We start from the raw sequence: 25,888 nt of genomic DNA on the forward strand, positions 1-25,888 counted from the left end.
CAGTAACATTATATGTCATAAACATAGTAAGGTTATATAGGCACAAAAGAAAATGTATGTTTTAATCACGAAAGTAAATATCTGGACACAAAAAAAGAGAAAGACAGAAAGCGAATGAGTTCGGTAAATAGCGAGGAAGAGCGAGAAAAGACGAGGAAAAGCGATAGAAAGCGAAGGAGAGCGGTAGAGAGCGAGGGAGAAAAGTAGAAATTGAGAAAAGGCGAGAGAAAGGAGTAGAAAAAAACGAGGAAAAGGGGTAGAGACTGACTGACTGACTTAGCGTTTATTATTATTCTAGAGCGTAGCCCTCTAAGAACAAAATACAGGAAATAAGTACAAGGGTAGAGTACAATGTAAATAACAAAAATAAACAAAAGAAAAGAAAATAACAGAAGTAAAGAAGACAAATAAACTTAAGATAAACAGAACTTAAAATAAAAGAATAAAATAAAAATAAAATAAAATAACAAACTTAAAAAAATCAAACTTACATAAAAAAATTAGCGTTTTAACGTATGGACGGAAGTGAAACGCAATAAAAATAAGAGCGCAAAAAGATAGAAATAAAATAGAAGCAGTAAGGATAAGCGCGAAGGAATAAGAAGTCAAAGAAGGTGTGCTAAAAGAAAAGTATGAAAATTGCAGCGTGAGCAACGCGAGGTGCATCAATAATAAAAAGGAGATCGGAATTTGATGTCGCCCCGGGTTGGATAAAAAGAAAAGAATAAAGAGAAAAGAGTTGAAATAAAGAATGAAGAACATGAGGTTAGACCCCGTCCCTCCGCAGCAGATGGCCAAAGAAAAGGTTCCTGAACAATGCTAAGGAGTTCGTCTCTTTAATGTGTGGCGGGAGAGCATTCCACATGGTACAGCCAGAGAGAAGGAACAAATGCTGATAGATGGAGGTGCGACAACAAGAAACTGCTAAGTTGCAAGGAGAAGAAGGGGAGCGACGATGGAAGAAAGACCTAGGAGCTGGCTGGAGATTGTGTACCAAGAAGGAAGGAGAGCCGGAATGGATAATGGAAAAGGTTAGGCAGCAGGTCAAGTATTCTTTTCGGTTATCGGCAGACAACCAACCCAGACGCTCGTACCAGGGGGACACATGTTGTGTCGCCGACCGGCTACCTCCGAGAGGACCGGCGGTAGCGATACGACACACGCGATCGCGGAGCGAGCTCGCTCGCCTCCGCAATCTCCGGCGCTTCGCTCGCCACGAGCGAGCGAGCGCGTGCTACGCGCACTACGTGCGCTCGCACCGAGAAGCCCGGCGAGGCAGATCCGACCTGACGGTCTGGGGGGAGTGACCCTGCGGTATAACGCGGAGTCGCTCCTCCCACTGCCTCGCCGGGGGGGGAAGGATCTTCTCCCCTCCCCCCCAGGGTAGTAGGGAGGACCGCGCCGCCGTCAGCGCGGCGCGAAGAGACCCGGGGTTACGGCGGGGGCCGGATACGCCGGACTTTACCCCCAAAACACCAGGGGCAGAGGCGGGATGGGAGATGGTGTCCCCCTCCTCCGACCTAGGGCAGACTAGGTCCTAAAGCCCTGCCAGGTGCGTCCATCGTCAGGACGCACCTGGCGCGCCGAGTCGGCCCAGGCCGACCGGGTCCGGGGGGCTCCGGAAGTATGCTGCACGCGTTCCCGGAGCCCCCCAGTCATGGACCAGGGTAGGACACCCGGAGAGATTTTAGTGGGTATGTCCCCACCAACACGTCGTCGGCGGGGAAGAGCCCCACATAACCACCAGGCCTTCCCCGAGGTCTGGGGTATGCGATAACGCATTTTCTCTCCGTTACCCAAAAAAAAGGGGGGGGGGACACATGTTTGTCCCGACCAAGGTCAAAAATAAAACACAGGCGTTCATTAAGCGCATGAGCTTGAGCCTCTGTTGTCCCGTTAAGTCAGTGAGAACGCGGCGCAGTAGTCGAGGACTTGAAAGACTAGTGACCTAATAAGTTGCACTCTCAGGAAAAGCGCGAGGCCATTTTTGAAATAGTTCAGGCGCCAGAGAATTTCGTTGACCTAGCTCAAAATAGATCGGATTTGATGAGCCCAGCTCAGATAGTTAGTTATGAGCAACCCCAAGTTACGGACTTTGTCAGTAAACTGAACATGTGTATGATTGACAAACAAGTCTATGCTAGACGTAGGGATCGAGTTGGCAAACCTAGCACTGCCCATAAAAAGTGCTTTGGTCTTAGCGGCATTTAGTTTGAGAAGATTGTGCGCCGCCCATCTCTCGACCGCAGTGATGTCCTCGTTGACAAGCGCGACCGCATTAGGAAGGTCATGAGGAGAGAAGTGGAGATAGATTTGAAGGTTGACGGCCTAGAGCAGGTGGTGACAGTGCCTGAGCAAGTGCCTAAGGTCGTTCGCGAAAAGAGAGAAAAGTAGGGGCCCCAAGACGGAGCCCTAAAGAACACCGGCTGCGCGGATGAGAAAGAGCCGTCAGGCCCTTTAACGGGTTGGTGTCTGTCAGAAAGGTAGGACCAAAACCAGGCCAGAGCAGACGACGAGATCTTAAAGATGCTTAGCTTCTCAAGAAGAAGCACGTGGGAGACAGAGTCAAAAGCTTTGGATAAGTCAAACATGAGTAAAAGAGTGATTATGCGTCTGTCAATGGCCAGTCTTACATCGTCTACCAGCTTGATAAGGGCGGTTTGCGTGCTGTAGCCCTTCCGGAAGCCGGTCTGGAAAGAATCGAGGAGATTGTGATGAGAAATATAAATAACCATGCTGTCGTAGGCAATTTGCTCAAGCACCTTGGAAAGGAAGCAGAGGAGAGAGATGGGACGAAAGTCAGACAGGACGGAGCGATTACCGGTTTTGGGGAGAGGAATGACATGCAAAGTTTTCCAGAAAAGGGGAAAGGTGGAGGAGTTAAAGAAGAAGTTGAAAAAATCGAAGATGACGGGAAAAATGACAGGGAGACAAAGGAGAATAATATGGCAATTTAAGCCATTAAGACCACTTGCGTCGGAGAAACTTGCTCTAAGGGCCTTAAGTAGGGTTTCCGGAAGGATGTGGGGAAAGTAGAAGGTAGCAGGGTCAGAGACGCATGACTAGGAGGGAAGATGGGTGGGAAAAAGGAAGAAGAAGAATGAGAGGAGTGAGAGAGATGAGCAGTGGTAAAGAAAGTGTTCAAATCCTCCAGAGAGAGATTAAAGTGAAGGTTGGAAGAGCGGCTCTTAGCAAGGCCAAGCGAGCGAGAGAGAGAGAAAGCGTGGGAGAACAAGGGAGAGCGGTATAGAGTGAGAGACAGCTGTAGAGAACAAGGAAGAACAAGAGAGGGCGAGAAAGAGCGGTAGAGAGCGAGAGAGAGAGAAAATGTGGGAGAGCGGTAGAGAACAAAAGAAAGTGAGAAAGAGCGTGAGAAAGTAAGGAAGAGCAATAGAAAGTGAGAGAGAGCGATAGAGAGCGATAGAGAGCGAGAGACAGTGGTAAAGAACGAGGAAGAACGGGAGGTAGCGAGAAAGAATGGTATAGAGCGAGAGAGAACTTGGGAGAGCGGTAGAGAACGAGAAAGAGCGTAAGAGAGCAAAGGAGAAAGATAGAGAGCAAGAGAGAGCATGGAAGAGTGATAGAGAGCGAAGAAGAGCGAAAGAAAGCAAAGGAGAACGAGAGAGAGTGAAGGAGAGCGAAAGAGCGAAGGAGAGCGGTAGAAAGCGAGAGACAGTGGTAGAGAACGAGCGAGAGCAGGAGAGAGTGAGAGAGGACGAGGAAGAGAGGTAGAGAGCAAGAAAGAACGTGGAAGAGCGGTAGAAAACGAAAAAAAGCGTGAGAGAGCAAAGGAAAGAGGTAGAGAGCGAGGGAGAGCAAAGAAAAGACGTAGAGAGCGTGGAAGAGCAATAGAGAGCGAAGGAGAGCGAGAGAGAGCGAGGGAGAGCGGTAGAGAGCGAAAGAGTGTGGTAGAGCGTGGGAAAGTGGTAGAGAGCGAGAAAGACCGTGAAAGAGCTAAGGATAAAGGTAGAGATTGAGAGAGAGAGCGTGGAAGAGCAATAGAGAGCAAAGGAGAGGGAGAGAGAGAGAGAAAGAGAGTGAACGAAAGTTAGAGAGGGCGGGTGAGAACGGTAGAGAGCGAGGGAGAGCGGTAGAGAATGAGAGAGAGCGTTAAAGAACGAGGGAGAACGGGGAAAAGCGAAGGAGACCGATAAAAAGCGAGAGAGAGCGCGGGAGAGCGAGGGAGAACGAAAGTAAGCAAAGGAAAGAATGAAAAACAGAGGGAAAGAGACCAAGTCTAAAATATTTTTTATATATATTTGTATATCTTTTCAAAATTGTCGCTAAAGGGGACAAATCTGAAATTTTTTGAAGATATCATCAAATAAATTTATAGGAGTTGGTGATAGAAGGGATTGGTACCGAAGATCAATGTTAGAATACTCGAAGAACACTATTTACCCCCATTAGATTCATCTCTGTACAGTTCCCCATTCGGGTTGTGTATATTTGGACCAAGGGGTACAAATCTAAAATTTTACGAAGATGGAGACGACGACGACGACGACGACGACGTATCTGAATTTTTTTATGACATAAATCAGGCTGAAAAATACATGCATAATTCATATCTCAGAATCAAATGCACTTACGGACGTCATTCTTGTGTCATTGTACTCGGAAAAATCGATATTTGGCCCTATTATATATTCATTTTTTAATAAAATTAATTTGTTTGAGAAAAACAACTATTTATTTATAAAAAATTGTGTTTCCTCCTATAAATGATACGCGGTAGCGTCTTTTGGAAGGACAAAAAAAAATATACATAGCGCAAGCCGTTACCGCGTTTCTTGATATACACCGAGGCTTCAACAGCCAAGACCCATCTCAAAATTAATTATTAATATTGACTTATTTCTATGAATTTATGACACATGTACAATATGTAATAATACAATAATTAGGCGCAAATAAACCACTGAATTCTACAAATTTATATTTATTCCAGTAAATTTTTGACTTTAATTACATACGAGGTGTGTTCAAAAAGTATCGCGAATTTTGAATTTTCGCGGGTTACGTATATTCGAATTTCGATCTTTTTGTGGCGTTATGTTGGTACTCATGTCTCTCACTTATGCCGACAAGCTCGGCCATTTTGAATGTTCACTTAATTGTTGACAGCTGCTTTGCTTGCACGTGTTTTGGATCGTCTTCGATTTTTACCTATTCAAAAAAATGGATCAAAGAACCTGTATCAAATTTTGTGTGAAAAACGAAATTAAGTGCGCGGATGCATTCCGAATGTTGACTGTGGCATACGGAGAAGCTACCTTGGACCGAAGCAACGTTTATCGGTGGTACAAAATGTTCTCAGAAGGCCGAGAAGATGTGAACGACGAAGAGCGTGCCGGACGCCCGAGCACTTCAACAACAGACGAAAAAATTAATGAAGTGGAGAAAATGGTATTGGCCAATCGTCGAATCACCGTTAGAGAAGTTGCTGAGGACCTAAACATATCGATTGGCTCGTGCCATTCGATTTTTATCAATGATTTGGGCATGAGACGGGTCGCCGCGAAATTCGTACCAAAATTGCTCAATTGCGACCAAAAACAGCATCGCATGAACATTGCTAATGAGATGTTGGACTCTGTCCGCGACGACCCAAATTTGCTCCAGAGGGTCATAACTGGTGACGAATCGTGGGTTTATGGTTATGACGTGGAAACCAAAGCTCAATCATCTCAATGGAAGCTGCCGCACGAACCAAGACCGAAAAAAGCGCGCCAAGTTCGGTCGAATGTGAAAGTTTTGCTGACAGTTTTGTTCGATTGCAGGGGCGTGGTGCATCATGAGTTCTTGCCACAGGGTAGAACGGTCAATAAGGAATATTACTTGCAAGTTATGCGCAATTTGCGCGAAGCAATCCGCCAGAAACGCCCGGATTTGTGGAAGAACAAAAATTGGCTTTTGCACCACGATAACGCCCCTGCTCACACATCGTTGCTTGTGCGCGACTTTTTGGCCAAAAACAACACACTAATGATGCCGCAGCCACCGTATTCCCCAGATCTGACCCCCTGTGACTTTTTCTTGTTCCCTAAACTGAAGAGGCCCATGAAAGGACGACGTTACGCTACGCTTGACGAGATAAAGACGGCATCGAAGGAGGAGCTGAACAAGATAAAAAAAAATGATTTTTTGAAGTGCTTCGAAGATTGGAAAAACCGTTGGCACAAGTGTATAATATCTCATGGGGATTACTTTGAAGGGGACAAAATAGATATTCATGAATAAATAAATAATTTTTGAAAAAACACAAAATTCGCGATACTTTTTGAACACACCTCGTAGTTCGGTTTAAGTACATATTTAAATATTAATTGAGTATTTGATGTGTGTAAATCATTGATATAAATATACATCTTAAGTTAAACGTGTATCTGTATTTATTGTTAATTTGTATTTATAAACTTACAATAAAGTAACAAAATAAAATATGTAGTAATATATATATATATATATATATATATATATATATATATATATTGTGTGTGTGCGTGTGCGTGTGTGTGTGTGTGTGTATATATATATATATATATATATATATATAAAACTAGAAATTAGAGTCTTCTAACTTGAGGGAGATTAGGAGGTTAGGTTAGGTTGAAGTCAAACTCAGACACGTGCTGATGTAGTTGAATAACTGTTTATGAAACACACATAGACAAATTTGAAATACAATAAAGACAATCAATAAAGCCATTTACACACCTGAATCAACACTAATGTCGATTACGCTCTTTAACAACAACCACACCCCAACATGCATGAACATTCGTTCTCAAGTCCTCCGCTCAAAAGTCCCGACACATTTTCTCGGCGGCCGTCCTGTCGGTAAGTATCACTCGTCGTCCGATGATCGCGACCATGTTTGGCGGGAACGTTCAAACTTATATATATATAAGTTTATTTTATGTTATTTTACTATAAGTACATTTTGTAATTCTACTACAAATTTTTATGTTATTATGTTTAATAGATGGACACAAAAAATGTTATTGATTATATTGGTACAACAGTGTCAAATGATTGGTTAAAGCAATAAGTCAAAACGCGGCAATTCAAAATGAAAGTATTGATTAATACGATTTATATTAATACAATTTATTAGTAAAATGTTGTGTGTATACACACACACACACACACACGCACGCACGCACGCACACACACAGGGTGTCTGACAATTAATAATAAATCTCTTGCATATAGGTAAAATGGACCAAACTGAGTTGATAAGTCCTGTACCACTTTGGGATCCTCGCAATAGTTAACAAGTTATAAACTAATAAAAATTCCAAATTAGTTTTGCCCACCGCCAAATCCGAGCGCGCAATCGAGATTGCCAAACACGCAGGGCGTGGAGTTTACTGCTTGCCGTGGGAAGTGGGGGCCTAGCGTTATGCGACGTTCCTGCGTAGCCCTCGCTCCCCACGGCAAGCAGTAAACTCCATACCCTGCGTGCTTGGCAATCTTGATCGCGCGCTTGAATTTGGCGGTGGCGGGATTAATTCAAAATTTTTATTAATTTATAACTCGTTAACTATTGCGAAAATCGCAAGATAATACAGGATATTTCGACTCAGTTTGGTCTATTCTACCTACCTGCGAGAGACTTATCATTAATTGTCAGACACTCTGTACACTGTGAGAAGTCATCACTTTCTACATACTTGCAGTTCATGTTTAATGAAACGACTAAAGCTTATTGGTTGTTACGTTAATCATAAACTGTAAGTGTGTAGAAAGATAGCGACTTTTTAGTTTAGAAAATTTCCCCATGGACAGAATCAAAGTCCTTGGGTGTACATGTATATGTATATATATATATATATATATATATATATATAGAGAGAGAGAGAGAGAGAGAGAGAGAGAGAGAGAGAGGGTGTCTCATTTTTAATGATCCAGCCAAATATCTCGAAAACTAAACCCAGTAGACAAAAATGTTTCAGAAGTTGTATAATTTCGAGGGGAACATAAGATAGTGTCATTAATTTGACCTTGAATAGTTGTTTGAAAGTCACGTGAAAATCATCTTCAATTTTTTTAATGGAACTGCTTATTTTTTGTTGCATATTCTTGTAGCTTATCTCAAGACTTTTCCAAAACACTATAATTTTTTCTTTTTTTGTTAAGTATTTTTCGAGTTACAAGACTTAAAAGTCATAATACCGCCGATATGGTTTGGTGGCATTTGGTGTGACACTCTACTCTTTTTTGAATGAGCTTACCGGAACGCACACCGAGCACTCACGGGTATTTCCGAACGGCTAGTGGCACATTAGTGTATGTTTCCGAACGCAGTCTAAGATACCGTATTTTAATCCATCCAACCGGGATTGATCCATAATGGCTGATTGCAAGTTTGATCAGTAAATGCGTAAATTTGCCTTAGTCGTTTAATATCAACTAGGATAATAAATCTATGGGTTCTTCCTTTATTTTGTAACTTAATGTACGCAAAATGGCGGATTATACTTTGAACAAAATTATTGATATTGTTCTGGTACTTGAAGAATGCCATAATAATTATCGACAAGCAGCGGTATTGTACTGTAATCAATTTCCTCATAGACGACACCCAAATGATTGTACGATTTCCAGACTTGTATTGCGTCAACGACAACGTCAACGTAAAAACGACAAAAACGTCGTATTAACGTACCAGAAAGGGATGATCCAACAGTACTTGCCGTATTGGGAACACTAAACATTAATTTATACCACGCGATAAATTATCAAGCGAAAACGCAAAATCGTACGCGCCAGCTAGCTCCTTTAAACGATAGAGGGGCGAGAAGCGGAAACAGGGGCGAAGCAGCTCTTACGAAGAAGGATACGGGTAAGTGAGACGTCACACCAAGCAAAAACAATATTAAGATGTACCAAACATGAATAAAATATATTGTAATCACGGATAGCAATGGTATGCAAGATGAAGAAAAAATATATGCGAGTACACAGAAATGACCAGAAGAAAGGACTATGACAACTTATTTAATCTAACTTATTGAAATAATGTACGCGGGATCAAGTGCAGCTTTGGTTGAACACGAACAAATCCGATAACAAGACTTAGATTAAGAAAACCACCGATTCCGAATTAGCGCAAGGAAAGATACAAGATGACAACAACGCAATTGCCGTCCAAACAAAAAACAAAAGTCTAAAGCGCGCTTTTCTGAAAAACACCTATGGACACGGCGGCCGTGTGATCACGCCCGCAACACGATTCACGCACGTACGCGCAAGTTTTGCGGCTTCCCGGTGCAGCCGATCGTCCACGCGTTTTTCACGGCAAGACAGATATGCGAAGCACGGCAGTCAACAGCTAGACGGTCCGGCAAATTACCGTACTTGAGATCAATTCCCTGAATCATCAAAATCTGTGCGTTCAACCGCCCTGCGACAGACTCAACGCCGACACTAATACTACCAATTGTACAAGTATGAAATGCGGACTTTTTTTCCAAAAAAACACGTTAAATTTAGAAGAATGTAAGAAAATAAAATTGAGAAAAATTGAAGATAAAAGTAATTTATTCAAAGTATGCTTCATTGCTAGTTATACATTTTTTCTATCTTTTGGGTAATTTGTGGATACCACGCCAGTAAAAATCTTCCCCTTTTGCCGCAAACAATTCATCAAGCCATTTTTTCACATCTTTGCACAAACCATAGCGCTGCTCAGCAGGTGCGTGACCCAGCGATGCAAACAAGTGGTAATCGGAAAGAGTCAAGTCTGATAAGTAAACCGCATGGGCTAACATTTCCCAGCTGAGTACTTCCAACGTATCGCAAACCGTTTTGCCGTATGTGATGGAGCATTGTCATAAAGAAAAATAATCTTATGTTGCCTTTTTCGATATTCTGGTCGTTTTTCGAGTAGGGAATGATTCAAATCAAAAAATTGTTGTTGGTAGCGTTTGATATTAACCGTTTCACTAGGTTTTAACAGCTCATAATAGACCACACCCTTCTGGTCGAACCAAACACAGAGCATCGTCTTTCTGCAGAAACAATTTGGTCTTGCGGTTGATGTGGATGGTGCGCTTAGGTCAACCTATGATTTTTTGCGCTTGGGATTTTCAAAATATATTCACTTTTCATTCCCAGTAACAATACGATGCAAAAACGACTTTTTTTGTATCGTTTAAGCAAAACTTCATATGTGTTTTCTGCCTCTCGTTCAACTCATGTGGTATCCATCTGCCGATCTTCTGAATCTTTCCCATCTCTTGTAGGTGATTGAAAACAGCTTGTTGACTAACGCTCAATTGCTTTGCGAGTTGTTTTTGTGTTTGTGAATCGTCTTCGTTTAACAATGCTTACAATTCTACATCTTCGTATCTCTTTGGTGGTTTTCTGTGTTTCTTGTCGGCAACATCAAAATCATCACTTTTAAAACACCAAAACCATCGTTCACACGTATCTTGCAGTAAAGCATGTTCACCATAAGCTTCTCAAAGTAATTGGTATGATTCAGTAGCAGTTTTCTTCAAATAAAAACAAAAAATTAACACTGTCCGCAAATGCTCTTTATTTGCCACAAATTTCGACATATTAAACACAGCAAAACTATACTATGCAAAACTATACTATACTATGCATTTTTTCAATTTATCACTTATGCGCGTTGACTCTTGTTGATGGCACAATAAAATGGCATATACGTTGATTTTTTACTACACTTTATACTACACACTGCATTGGTACACCATCTATTGTCTCAAATCCGCATTTCATACTTGTACAGTGCGTTGCATTGATGCCTGGGGTACCAATTTTAGGGACCACGTTTTTTTCTTGATTATTTTTATGTTCATGATTGAATGCTGCGGTGTTCGTTGACGGCAGCATTTGGTCATAAATGTAAAAATAACTAAGAAAGAAACGTGGTTCTTAAAATCGGTACCCCAGGCATCAATGCAACGCACTGTACACCTGATAAAATTGAAATCGATCGCAGAATACAAGGCTGCCGTCTCGATCAGCCCGTGGCTTTACAACGCCGTTAAAGGTTCACCTCGCCGACACCGCGATGATCCTGATTGTCTCCGGTCCTTGGGCTCTCGGAGAAGATCACGTCCGGGCCAGGTACTTGTCCGCGCTTGCCGATATTCAAAAAAGTCGAGAGGTTACGCTCGTTTGCTTGCTTGTTACGTTTTGCTAGCCCCACGCAAAAGGCGGGAGGATCACCCTCGATGTTGGATCGATGGGCGCAACCCCTTTCACAAGGTGCGCGATATCCTTGCGCGTGACGTCACGGTCGTACAGTGACGGGTCTCCGCTGGTGCGTACGGTCCCCGTTGGCATCCGATATCTTTGCCGCTCTCACGGTCTCCGTGGACGGCAGCCGTCGTTTTCCCAGGCGACGATCTGCAGCAATCAATATTCCTCAAAACAGCCCGCCGGCATCCGACGACCCTAGTATCAGCCATTTGTCCGCTTTAGCCGGATCTTCCGATCTTAGCTAGCCTCCTCCGCACGGCATGCAATTATCCTTTAGCGGCCTCGAGCGGACCGGCCCTGGACATTCGCTCTTACGTTCCCTCGGCGCCTCGACTCTTCGGTGATGTTCGCTGAGAGGTGCCCGAATACATAAACATTAAAGCCGCATGAAATAAAACATAATTAACGCAACGACAGTCCCGCCGAAAATTTCCGCTCTTGGAGAGTGCTCGGCTCGATCGCATGCGCTATGCGTAGGCAAAGGGATAAAATGGCAAGACAAAAAAATCTGCCACCTCAAAAAAAAAATATATATATATATATATATATATATATATATATATATACATACTTAAATATATGTATATATATATATATATATATATATATATATACACATACTTCAATACATATATATATATATATATATATATATATATATATACATACAATATAGTAAACACAACTGGAGTTGTACATATTCAAATGTACGGTTCAAATAATATCTGATTGCTTTTTGGCAGTTTACATTTTCAGATAATCGTTCTACCTGCTTTGCTACATACGAGGTGTGATCAAAAAGTAAGATGACTTTTCATTTTTATAAAAAAATATTCATTTATTCATCCAAAATTATGTTATCCCCTTCAAAATAATTCCTCTCTGATACAATGCATTTGTGCCAGCGCTTTTTCCAGTCGTCAAAACATTTCTGAAATGCACTTTTGGGTATTGCCTTGAGTTCCTCCAGCGATGCAGCCTTAATCTCCTCAATTGTCGCAAATCTTTGTCCTTTCATAGGCCTTTTCAATTTTGGGAAGAGGAAAACGTCGCAGAGGGCCAAGTCTGGTGAATACGGTGGCTGAGACATGATGATAGTATTGTTTTTGGCCAAAAAAGTACTCACTAGTAACGACGTGTGCGCAGGTGCATTATCATGGTGCAGAATCCATGAATTTTCTTTCCACACTTCCGGAAGTTTTTTTCTTATTGATTCACGCAAACGCCGCATAACCTCAAGGTAATACTCCTTGTTTACCGTACGACCTTGTGGTAGGAATTCTTGATGCACAACGCCATGGTAATCAAAGAAAACTGTGAGCAAAACCTTCACATTCGAACGAACTTGGCGTGCCTTTTTCGGTCTTGGCTCTCCTGGGCTCTTCCACTGGGATAATTGGTTTCGACGTCATAACCATATACCCATGTTTCGTCACCAGTTATAACCCTTTTGAGCAGGTCAGGATCATCATTGACGTCGTTCAACATGTCTTGGGCGATGTTCATGCGACGCTGCTTCTGATCAAAATTAAGCAGTTTTGGAACGAATTTCGCTGACACACGTGTCATACCCAAAACATCCGTTAAAATTGATTGGCATGAGCCAAACGATATGTTAAGATCATCAGCTATTTCTCTAATCGTGATTCGACGATTTTTCAACACAATTTCTTTCCTGAACATTTTCGGTTTTTGACGTGCTGGGGCGTCCAGAGCAAGGTTTATCGTTAACATTTTCTCGGCCCTCTTGGAATAACTTATACCATTTATAAACATTTTTTTTGCTCAAAGTTAACTCACCGTACGCCACTGTCAACATTTCAAGAGTTTTTGAACACTTAATACCATTTTTTACACAAAAATTAATACAAACTCTCTGCTCCATTATTTTCAACAGCAAAAAATCGCCGAGCACGCAAACACGAGTCTAACCTTTATGCCTCTCACATAAAAACAACACATGCTATATAGGCTGCGTTCCGATATACACTGCAAGTACTGAAAATCTATAGTTCACGTTACGTATACTATAGATTTTCAGTACTGGCAGTGAATTTCGGAACGCAGCCATAGTCAAGGATGTTTACGATAACTAATCGGGTCTCGGATTGGATTGAACAATGTCACTCAACGTAGGTATAGAAAATTTCCCTAGGCTAATCGGATTGACGATTGCTGTCTCAAATGTAATCCGATTGATGACGAAAGCGTGGAGACCGAGAAGCATGCTTGAAAAGTAAGTCTCTTTATTTTTTTAAATAATAACACAAAAAATCAAAGATAAAGTTAGAAAGAATGATTGGAATTTAGATTTATTGTAATTTTTTTTGTCTAAACACTGGATTTCGTTTAAATTTCTGTTTGTAAAAATTAATTAATCTATTCTAAAATTTGTGGTTATATCGGAAACAAATCAAAATTAATAAAAAATTATTAATTATTAGGTACATATTAAAGCATATAATATTTCAAGTATATCATATAAAATTCCTGTTTATTATAAACTTAGTAAAAATAACTTTGAAATTATTTAACTACATTATACATTAATCAATATTAATTTATATGTTAAAAATCAATAATGTCTCTGAAAATGTTTTTTTTTTTTATTCTTTTCCAGATCGTAAATAAACTTCAACTCCAAGAATAAATAAAAATTACTGGAAAATGGATTGACATGAAAAAGGCATTATTGAACAATATCAATTTGTGCTAACTTAAAATTTGTAAAATCTGCTATTCTTTGTTAGTTGTTCATTAGAGAGTAATAATATAAGAACGGAATATACATAAATAAAATTAAAATAATTGTATGCATATATGATGCGTATATTCCAGTTTTATATTATTACTCTCTAATAAACAACTAATAAAGAAAAGTAGATTTTATAAATTTTAAGTTAGCACAAATTGATATTGTTCAATAATGCTCTCTTCATATAAATACATTTTCCAGTAATTTTTATTTATTCATGAAATTGAAGTTTATTTACGATCTGGAAAAGAATAAAAAGAACATTTTTAGAAACATTATTGATTTTTAACATATAAATTAATATTGATTAATGTGTAATGTAGTTGAATGATTTCAAAGTTATTTTTACTAAGTATATAATAAACAGGAATTTTATATGATGTGCTTAAAATATTATATGCTTTAATTTGTACCTAATAATTAATAATTGTTTTATTAATTTTGATTTGTTTCCGATATAACCACAAACTTTAGGATAGATTAATTAATTTTTACAAATAGAAATTTAAACGAAATTTAGTGTTTAGACAAAAAATATTACAATAAATCTAAATTCAAATCATTCTTTTTAACTTTATCTTTGATTTTTTGTGTGATTATTTAAAAAAATAAAGAGACTTACTTTTCAAGCATGCTTCTGCGTCTCCACGCTTTCGTCATCAATCGGATCACATTTGAGACAGAGATCGTCAATCCGATTAGCCTAGGGAAATTTTCTATACTTACGTTGAGTACCATTGTTCAATCCAATCCGAGATCCGATTAGTTATCGTAAACACCCCAAAACTGTGAACATATGATCGTGACGAGTGTACCAACATAAAAAAAAAAAATTTTGAAATTAGAGTGTACAGAGCGCGCGAAATTCAAAAAGTCACCTTACTTTTTGATCACACCTCGTATATGCCGAATACTTCTCTATCTGAAATTGTGATTGTTGCAGAGTTATTTGTAGTTGTAATACGTTGATGCATTGATTGACAGAGGGATGATAAAGAGTTTTCCAGTTTGGACATCAGATTCTTTTTTGTTTTTACTCTGTGTATCATATTTTTAGATGATGCTGTACTAGAAGCAGAAGACAAAAAATCTTATGGCATTAGCTTTGTTTACACCGAATACTTGATACGCGTAATATTTAGTAACTTTCTATTCAATTACCTTAATTTCGGTAATAAATTTAATGAATAGTATATTAAGCTGATACAATATAAATCAAGATAATTAATTAAATATAGATATCACGTATACATTTATACGTATTGTCGAAATTAAAACAATTTAATAGAAAGTTACTTGTTAGTATGCGTGTCAAGTGTTCAATGTAAACTAGGTCATTAATGGCAAAGAGCTTGGAGTGGACTTTCCAGAATTATCGTCAGGAGATTCAAATGAGAATTCGGGAATCAATAGAGAAAGACGTTGAGAATGATTGCTTTCAACAATGGGAAAGTTTGTACAAAATGTAACAGATAGTGGCTTGATATTAGTTGAGCTTTCTGTAAATTCTTTGAATTCAGATAACAATCTAGGTAGATGTGTGAATTCCGATAATTTTTTCTGAATAGAAGCAGCTAGGTTGACAGTTCACAGTTTGTACGTAAAATGTAAGTAATAAGAATACGAAATTCTACAGGTTTATAAAATTATTACACCAAATATTATAATCAGATGTCAACACGTTACACGTCAATCGCCAAAGCAGAAGTCGGAAGTTAGCCACACCGCAGGAGCAAAACGGAAATGGTATTAGTCGCCCGCGAAACTTTAAACTGACATAACTTCTATAATTTGTAAAATAATTTTGATAAATCATACATCATTGTATTTATTAAAAAAAAACGCTACAATTTTTATCGTATAAAAATATTCACTTTACCATGCAAAAGTTATGCATGTCTCTTCGTTCTTTAACATAGATAATTTCTGTAACTATTGTGCTCACAATAAAGTTTAGTTTAAACCATTTAATTTGATGTTATATTTATTGAGTCTATCTCTGTTAGTTTACAAGATAAAGGTGGTGGTCATTTATACTGGGACACCCTGTAAATCTTACTTGACATATTTGTTGACAAAGATATTTCCTTCCAAGAAGTTTCTTTCATTAGATAATCCTTAAAATCTTTACTTTTGAGGTCATAAAAATGAGGATAACCTCTAATTGTTTGAATTAATAATTCATTCTCGTTAATCTTTTCATGTTCTTGCACATCGTTATTTGAATGATCGACAAAATTGATATGGTATTTGTTATAATCACTCATTTTACAGCAAATTATCACATCACCTAATAGCACATTACCTTACTACCCACGTATCAAATCTCGAACTACTCTTATATGCATGGAAAGGTTTAAAAAGATTTATGATTGACTGTTCGCAATACATAAGCGTAAAAATTTGAACGATACGGAATTTTTCGACACTAGGGCTACAGGCTATGAACTATAATAAATGCATACTCAATTGTGATTAACCTATTCCTTTACGGTTACGTCTTACATCACTACGAAATTCTATGTGTGATGGGCTTTACGTGCGCTAAGCAAATTTTATCCACGTACAACTGTTCAGGAATTAAACTTTTTTATTCGGCCTTTGATTGGAATGGCACACAGTCAGTATTGTTCGTTCTCTATACTGTTCTCTATACTGTGGGACGGTCTCATTTTATACATACAAGCTACAGAACATCAGTAAATGACAAAAGTTAACTTCGATTGACAAATCTACAAGCCAAAAATAAATTTTTAATTTTTTTTTTCAATTTTTTCGTAAAATCTCTCGTATCGCACTTTTGTTTAGTGCATACTTTCATTCTACAAAAGGATTTTGTGATCTGTCAAACCAGTTTAAAAATTGAAAAGAATTATAATACATTGATAAACCGTTGATTTAGCATTTTCTTAACCCTTAAACACACCGATCCTGTAAAATACGGAAATACATTTTTGGGTCTGGGAGACTTTTTCAATTTTGAGAAGCTATAATTTTGATTACAATCAATATTTTTCTACGATTTTTTTTTTTTAAACAAAAGTTCAAAATGTCAGGAGTGTGACTGCATAATCGGCATTGCCGACAAATAATTTATTGTGAAGTTATAAAAGCAAAACCGTTAAGCAAAAATGAGAAACTAGTCAAAAATCCACTTTTCTTTCAAAAAATCATATCTTTGCAACAACAAATGTTTAAAGACTCAAATACGGCGTTTTAAAGCTAAAGAGTCACACTTTCAAAATAAAATTTGGCAAAGTCATTTCTTTTAAAAAGTATAATTATATAACATGAAAAATATGAGGTATTTTTGGGCATTTAAAAATCCACTTTAAAAAAAAATCATATCTTTGCAACAAAAAACTTTAAAGAACTTTACAATACGGTGTTTTAAAGCTAAAAATTCATACTTTCAAAAAAAATTATATTATTGTCATTTCTATTAAAAAATGTACTTATGTAACAAGGCGAATATGAGGAATTTTTGATTAAATCGTGTCTAAAATTGAAAATTGATGTGTTTCATGATATATTTCGGAAAAACTCTTTTTTTTACAACATTTTATTCCAACTTTAGACAGAGTATATGCGAGTAACATCTGCAAATCGACCTGTTTGAACGTATTTTGTCCAGTTTTTTTCTGTAAAATACTCAAAAAAAGTTTCACTTACACACTATATGAGTTGCATTGACTCTAACAAAACTTTGCTGCCGTGCCGTTCGAATTCTAGTTGACCAAAAAAGTTGATCAGCTATATCAATTGAAAGAGGAGATTTCAAACTTTTTTTACGTCTTGGTCCGAACCTACTATCTCATTCCGTCTTCACATAGCAAGCGTTCAAAACTTCATATGGGGTCTCTCAGACCCACTTACGTGTTTAAGGGTTAAGAATTGTTAGATTTTAAAATTACATTATTTAATAATCAATACTATATTTAAAAATAAATATTAAAACTTTAAATTCTCTAAACTATAATTACATATATAAAACATAGTTTTTTTTATATCTATTAAACTTGTCTAATATTTTTTTCTAATTCTATATATTAACGTCTTATTTACTTTTTACTATTCTTATAGTATACAATTTTTATAGAAATTTAGATTAAACATTATTTTTAGATTTTAAATCTCATCACATTTTAAATATTAAAATTAAATGCAAATTTTTTGAACAATATTTAACAAAAAAATTTGAAATTATTATATAATAATAAATATAAAGTTTTAAAAGAATTCCGTATAATTTATCTAAAAAGAACACATTATTATTCAATTGATTTTTGTCAGGAAACTATAACATATTAAAAATTAGAAAAAATTAATCAATGTTTTTTTCTATTCAAATCGAGTAGAGTCTTTTAATATAGAAAAACGAGAAAAAAATCTATTCATTATATATACAGGGTGTTTCAGACCACCCGTACACCCCTTTTCTCTTCGCAGGATTAGGACCAATCAAAAATATGTTCAGACGAAAGTTGTAGGGTTTCAAAAGATCTATTCAATGATCTTATCAGTTTGACCTTGGATGGCGTCGCCAAGGTCAGATCGAAATCACATTAAGTTTTTTAAATGAAACACCCTATTTTTGATTCCAGAATCTAATAGCTGGTGTCAAGACCTTTCCAAAACACTACAAGAAAGTTTATTTTCGTTGACTACTTTCCGAGTTGTGCGGCTTGAAAGTTACACTACCGCCAACACCATGTAAATAACAATATAAAATCACGCGTTACGCAGAAAGCCGTGCAACCGACACAAAGAAAGTAGACACGCGAGCCGGGCCAACAAAAACAGATCATGAAAAATCGTGAAAGTTAGCTGTCACGACCGTAGATAGTCACATACATATGTATGTCATAATATTATGTAATTACATTATTACTTTAACGGTAGCACACGAGCAATAACGAGCGCGGCTTTCTGCGTAACGATGTCTAACTCGTGATTTTATACATATTGTTATTTGCATAGGATGTAGTAGAGATGTATTCACCACAACGCTATTGTGACTCAACTCAACACGAGTGACAATAACTCTCTCAAACTTGTCACCTACGTCTTCAATAACCGTCATATCAGTATCAATCGCGCAACAAAAATCCGACCCTCTTTATTAGTCTAGGTTTATTTAGCCATGTCCTATTCCAATGAAGAAGCATATGATATGCTGTTAATTTTAGGTGAGTGTCGAGGTACATTCATTGCAGCGGAAAGATTGTGGCGGGAACGTTATCCTGATCGGACTCCTCACTCGCGAAATGTTTTTTCACGTTTGGTTAAATGAATCAAAATTAAAGGTGTCGTTCAGCCTCAACATAACAAAGGTACACAAATTCGTCGTCCGATTATGGATGAAAGAACAGTGGAAATTCTTGCATCGACAGAATTGAACCCTTATGATTCTTTAAGACGACGAGAACAAGATACTGGTGTTAGTAAAATCAGTGTTTGGCGCATTCTAAAAAATAACAAATTTCACCCTTACAGAATGTCTGTTCATCAAGCGTTGAATTATAACGATATTAGACAGAGACTTGTATTTTGCAACTTTATAAGACAGCAACCACTTGATTTCCACTTGAAAATTTTATTTTCTGACGAATGTACACTTAAAAGTGATGGATCTGTTAATACTTGGAACTCTCGTTAGTGGGCACAAAATAATCTTCACTGGTTGAGAGAAGTAGATCATCAAACCATTTGGAAAGTCAATGTTTGGTGTGGAATTATTGGAAGTCAAATCATAGGTCCTGTTTTCTTTGACGAAAATCTAAACGGTGATAGATATTCCGCCTTGATAATGACAGATCTTCCTGTCTTACTAGAAAATATTCCTCTGCAATTGCGCCTGAACATGTGGTTCCAACAAGATGCATGTCCGTCTCATACATCGAGAGTTGCTCGTGCGGCATTAAATACTATGTTCCCCGACAAGTGGATAGGCAAATACGGTCCAATCAATTATCCACCCCGATCACCAGATCTCACCGTCCTTGATTATTATTTCTGGGGAAGGATAAAAAACTTGGTCTATCATGAACGTCCGACTACGAGGGATAATATGATTCGTAGAATAAGTGAAGCAATTCAATCCTTACGTGCCGAGGAAATTCTTCGAGCAACCAATGATTTTCAAAATAGAATTGATGCTTGCATCGCAGAGAATGGTGCTCACTTTGAACATTTAGTCGCTTAACAAAACATACACTCATTCATTCCCGAACGTGAGAGGCAAGGGGACTCACGTGAATCAAGCACCCCAAACGTGAGAGGCAAGAGGACTCACGTGAATCAAGCACCCCAAACGTGAGAGGCAAGGGGACTCACGTGAATCAAGCACCCCAAACGTGAGAGGCAAAGGGACTCACGTGAATCAAGCACCCCAAACGTGAGAGGCAAGGGGACTCACGTGAATCAAGCACCCCAATGAGATGAAATTCTCGTCACGTCCACGTCGTTCATTCTGGATAATGCTAAGTACGGGAAAATGCATACAGTCAATCTGGACATGATTGATCATCAAACATAATCAATCCAGTTAATAAACAAAAGCAGAGTACATAAAACTTTGACTCCCCTTTTCCTCCCCAATACACATACGCATGCACGTATGCACACACCCACACACAAGATTAAATCCGACTAAGTAACCACCACATGGTACATCTTGAGTAATTCTGATGCTGGCGGTAGTGTAACTGTCAAGCCGCACAACTCGGAAAGTAGTCAACGAAAATAAACATTCTTATAGTGTTTTGGAAAGGTCTTGACACCAGCTATTAGATTCTGGAATCAAAAATAGGGTGTTCCATTTAAAAAACTTAATGTGATTTCGATCTGACCTTGGCGATGCCATCCAAGGTCAAACTGATAAGATCATTGAATAGATCTTTTGAAACCCTACAACTTTCGTCTGAACATATTTTTGATTGGTCCTAATCCTGCGAAGAGAAAAGGGGTGTACGGATGGTCTGAAACACCCTGTATATATATATATATATATATATTCATTGCATGACAAAAAAGCATTTCATGTGCACTCAAAAATATGATTCTTTCACTAAATCTTATCACAATTGCAATTTGTAATCACATTTGAATGATTGTGATTGACTATGAGTGATGATTAATCAAGTATTGATCAATACAATGAATAAACTTTAAATTAATTTAATGATTAATCACATATTTAAAAACATTTTCAGTTGTATATATGTACATTGTACATTATTTTGATTTATTGTTACGTGATTTGGATAGAATTATTCATTCGGAATATTTGTATTTAATCAATACTCTAATGCGCAATCAGCGCTCGATCTATTAAATAAATAATAGAGAACTAAATAATGATAAATGTAACAGTTGAATTTATTAGCGTTACTAAAAAAAATGTAACGACATTACTGTTATTGTTACAGACATAAAAAAAGTAATGCTCGTTACTAGAAAAAAGTAACAAAGACAGTAACAGCGTTACTTCCTACCCTAATTTTTTATGTAAATATAACATATAACAACATATTTTTATTAAGATGATCCAGAATTAAGTTGTATACCTAATAATTCCTCGCAACATTACATAAATTTTACAATAATATAATTGTGATAGGTCACCGTTATATTACTGTAATATCTTTGTAATATTCCCGTAATATCTCATTCATGTTATAACTCACTGTATTATTATTATTATAAAACAATATTACTGTGATATTACTGTTATATTACTGCTGTATGAGATGTTGTCATAAGAAAAGCTATTTTTTAATTACTTATTACATTTATCGCAATATACTTACTGTCAGTGCTACGGACATTCACATTATTCTGCTCCAGAATCAACTCCAGACACTTCAGCAAATTGTCGTTTCCTTGTTTATCTGGCATTCCCAATTCCTGGCAAACACTCAGAAGCAAGTCATTGATCAAAGGTTCCACTTTTAGTAATTCATTAAGAATATCATAATGACCGTTTTGAATAGCCTCACGTATAGATTTCCTTACATTAAAATGCTTTCCTTTAAATTTATTTAGAATTGCTATCACAGCTTGTTGGAAATTGTATTGTATAGATTTTGTTAACAAATTTTCTGCAATATCAGAAGAAATCTCTCCTTGGACTATCTCCATACATTTTAAAAAATTTGTCTCGTCTCTGTTGTTTAAATAGTACTTGAGGTCTTGCATATTTACTTCCCAGTTTTCATTTTTGAAGGGTAACTTTTGTGCCAATTCTTCTTTTAGTTCTGGCAACTTCTGTTTGATTATCTCTCGCGTTGTTTGACCATTGTAATCTTTATATCTGTCAATTTGTAGGCGGTGCATGTATTTATCCAGCATCATCTTCACCATGTCGCGTTGATTCTTCATTACTGCCAGATGAAGAGCTGTTAGGTTTTTATTGTTAAGAATATTAATATTAGCGCCCTTCTCCAATAGTAAATCGGCACATTTCAGATTATCGTTTTCCACCGCAATATGTAGAGCACTTTGCTGTTCCACTTCCAAATCTACATTTATTGTAGGTTGCGCTAACAAAATTTTCAATGTATCTACGTGTCCGCTTTTAGCAGCGAAATGAATAGGAGCACAATTATACATTTCGTTCACTCTGTTGATTTCTGCTCCTTTACACAGTAAAAACTCCACAAATTCTATTAGGCCCTCTCTACTGACTATATCGAGATATGTATCTCCCGTGTTTGGGTTGACATATTTGACAATTGTTAAAGCAATGGCTGGGTGCTTTTTCAAATTTTCTTCTATGATCTGTTTAAAGTTCCGAAAATTCTTGTTTTCAATGGCATCTAACAAGGGTTTATGAAGATTTTCCATGACATTCGGAAAAGAATTGTTGTAGTTTAATAAGTTCTGCAATTCATTTGTTTCCATTTTGATGTCTAAAAAACAAATATAAATTAAAACATTAATATTTAATTAATTATTTTAAGAAAAAGCATTGATATACTATGTATTTATTCATTTTTTTAAGAGCTAAAAAATCAATTTTACTTTTCTTATAATTACAGAGTGTGATGCCGATTATGTCAATTTGATATGTGGAAACTTGACAGAATCGACATCCAATTGCGACATTCAAGTAGCACGCTTAGTACCATAATTAAATTTTTAACAGTTCTTCTTCTGAATACTTATAAAATTATTTATCACTATATAACTGTTGTAGCCTCATTAGCTACTTTAATCGTCTTGCATATCCGCTTAGCAACAATCACGTCATGAGCGCTCGTTGCATCGGAAATGCAAGATTGCGGAATTTGCCAATCGTGCGAGCAGCGTAAGCATCGCACGATTGACGCGAGTATGACCATATGTGGTTATCACGAGGGCCTAATGCCCCACCATATCGGAAATATCGAAACTATAAGTTAGGCTGCCTAATTATGGACAGCGGAAAATTTTTAATGTAAAGTACGAGCGGCACGTACGCGCTCCGTGATAAATTCGGTCATTTGACACTCCGCAAAACATCCAGCGGCCGATAACACGTGATCCGTTCACCGCGATTCAATTATATTAAAAAGAGAAATCATTTATAATAAAGTTTGGGGAATAAAAATGTTAATAAGAAAGTAAAAGTGTTATTTGCCACCCCACGCGTCCTCTTCCAAGTGTCTTTCTTGTGAGTTCCAACCCTTCAGACGGACCGAATCCCAAATATTTTATCTTGTTGCACCCATCGGTACAACATAAGTAATATTACAAATATTTGTATTATTACTTTAAAAAAATTCATAGTTTGTTGTAATCTTGATAATAACAATTATAATGTATTAACAATAATACATTTTTTTTAACAAAATAAAAATTATTACAGAAAGATAGGACGGGCGAATAAATATGCTTCAAAAAAGCACGATTCTGAGATATGTGCATGGTATGTAAGGTGTTGCGTACGCAGATACGTAAATACGAAACATGGCAGAAATTGTCAAAATTTTAAAATAAGAATTATACATGGTGTTCCAGAAGAAAGTAAAAAACTTGTCACAAGGAAATAGAAGGGAATCGAGATAAACGAAAAAGTCTTATTCCATTTTACGATATTTGCAATAATTTTCGAGTTATAAAATATTAAAGTCAGACGAATAAGAGCGCGCGGAGAGACAAGCGGTCGCCCGCCTGTAAGCGTATTTTGTAACTCTTAACGACAGCTTGGTATCGTTACATAGTTGTTGCGCAGCTTTTCATGTAACAATACCGAATTGTTGCTAAAGCCTGTTCTACAATAGCAGTAAACACAAGACATAAGGTGGTAACGTAAGAAATGAAATTTTTCATTCGCTTACGAGCTCTTAAAACCACGCCTTACAACCTAATGGTCATGTGTTTATGCTATCGTAGAACAGGCTTTAGAGTTACAGAATAAGCCTACTGAGCCGTAGAGCCGCCCACCGCATTAGTTGTAAGCGTCGATGAGTAGCGCGCGGCGAGGGAAAGGACAACATAGAACCGCCGCTCTCTCATGTCTTCGTACCGCGCCAAGGTTAGCATCAACGCTGTACACTCGCAATTGCAATTATTAAGTATTTCGTAATATTTATAGCATTTTTTATAGAGAAAAACCAAAAGTTAAATAATCCCTTACGGAAATGGACTATTGTAACTATTAGTAAAGCTATTAATAAAACTATTGGATTATTCGTCATAGTTTTTTCGCGGATTATTGGGACAAACTATTACACAGAACTATTGAAAAATTATTTGAGCCCAATAATCACTACAATTTATATAGTCATATAAAATATGTATTGATGAATCAATAAATTAAACGTAATAAATTATAGTTTCCAAAAAAAATATTTCTTTTTTGTTCAAAAGGATTAAATAAAGATTAAATCTGAATTAAGGCTCTTGAGTGGTCACCGCGGCCATATTGAAATCATGACGTCAGAAGCGAGAAATTGCGTGAAACGACACGTAATTTTGTCCGACGTTCCATTTTTAAATAAAGCCAATTTCGATAAAACAAACTAAACAGATGGCTTTAAAACATTTCTAAATATCGGTCAAGACTATTCTTTTTCCGCCTAACAGTCAGTAAATAGTCGAGAAAGGCCCATAAAGTGAAGCCTGTTTAGGCAAAAAAACATGCAGTTTGTCAGCTATTGAAAAGAGGGAGAAATATGCTTTTACGTACAAAATTCGAAGATATCTTTAGTCTTGACCGAAACTTACGAACTTCATGAATACGAGATAAGTCACATTTTCACAATAAAGCACTTAATAACAAAATGGCACGTTGGACAAAATTTTGTCATCAACACATCGCTTTTCACGCCTATTAGTTCAGCCTTTTTCCGTGGCGAGGATGGCGAGGAGCTGCAATAGAATTCCTGCCGGTATGTCGTTTACATGTCGGTAAAATCAATATCTGACACACATGTTACTATCGACATACAGCTACTTCAATCGAATTAAATTGAAGCATTAGTTTCAGAAAAAAAATTGTTACGATATTTCTAATTATAAAATACTTTGGAAAGTCATCAGGAAATATATATGTTTGAGACGTAGAAAATATGCGAAAAAATATTCGGTGATTTGTGTACGTTTGTTGTGCGAAAGATAGATTTTCTTATATAAAACTAAAGATATTAATTTTGTAAAAAAAAAATCGAAATATCTACAAAATGAGATGTAGAATGTCAAGATCCGTTAATTAGAAAAATAAATATCAGAGAAAAAAATCTTTTTTTCATACGTTTATTTATGGAAATTTGAACGCAAGGCTTTAAAATTATTATAAAATGCAGTCTTTGTTTTAACAAAAAAGCTAACCGAATTTTAGTCTAAAATGTTTTTTAGTTTTTGCACAAAGTTATTTTTTCACTAAAAAATTATTAGCAAAAAATTCAT

The 25,888-nt window shown here is 37.1% G+C and overlaps 1 protein-coding gene across 1 annotated transcript in view; it reads right to left on the bottom strand.

Annotated features, from left to right (window-relative positions):
• The window catches only part of LOC105205706 (transient receptor potential cation channel protein painless), a 71,178-nt gene that overhangs the window by 10,824 nt on the left and 34,466 nt on the right, over nucleotides 1–25,888 (bottom strand). Inside the window, exon 2 of the mRNA XM_011175189.2 lies at nucleotides 21,808–22,908. Within this exon, the coding sequence (XP_011173491.1) occupies nucleotides 21,808–22,900 (1,093 nt within the window). The 5' untranslated portion in view covers nucleotides 22,901–22,908. The remainder of the gene's footprint in view (nucleotides 1–21,807; nucleotides 22,909–25,888) is intronic.

Source organism: Solenopsis invicta, chromosome 14 (genome assembly GCF_016802725.1).
Source record: "Solenopsis invicta isolate M01_SB chromosome 14, UNIL_Sinv_3.0, whole genome shotgun sequence".
NCBI lineage: Eukaryota > Metazoa > Arthropoda > Insecta > Hymenoptera > Formicidae > Solenopsis > Solenopsis invicta.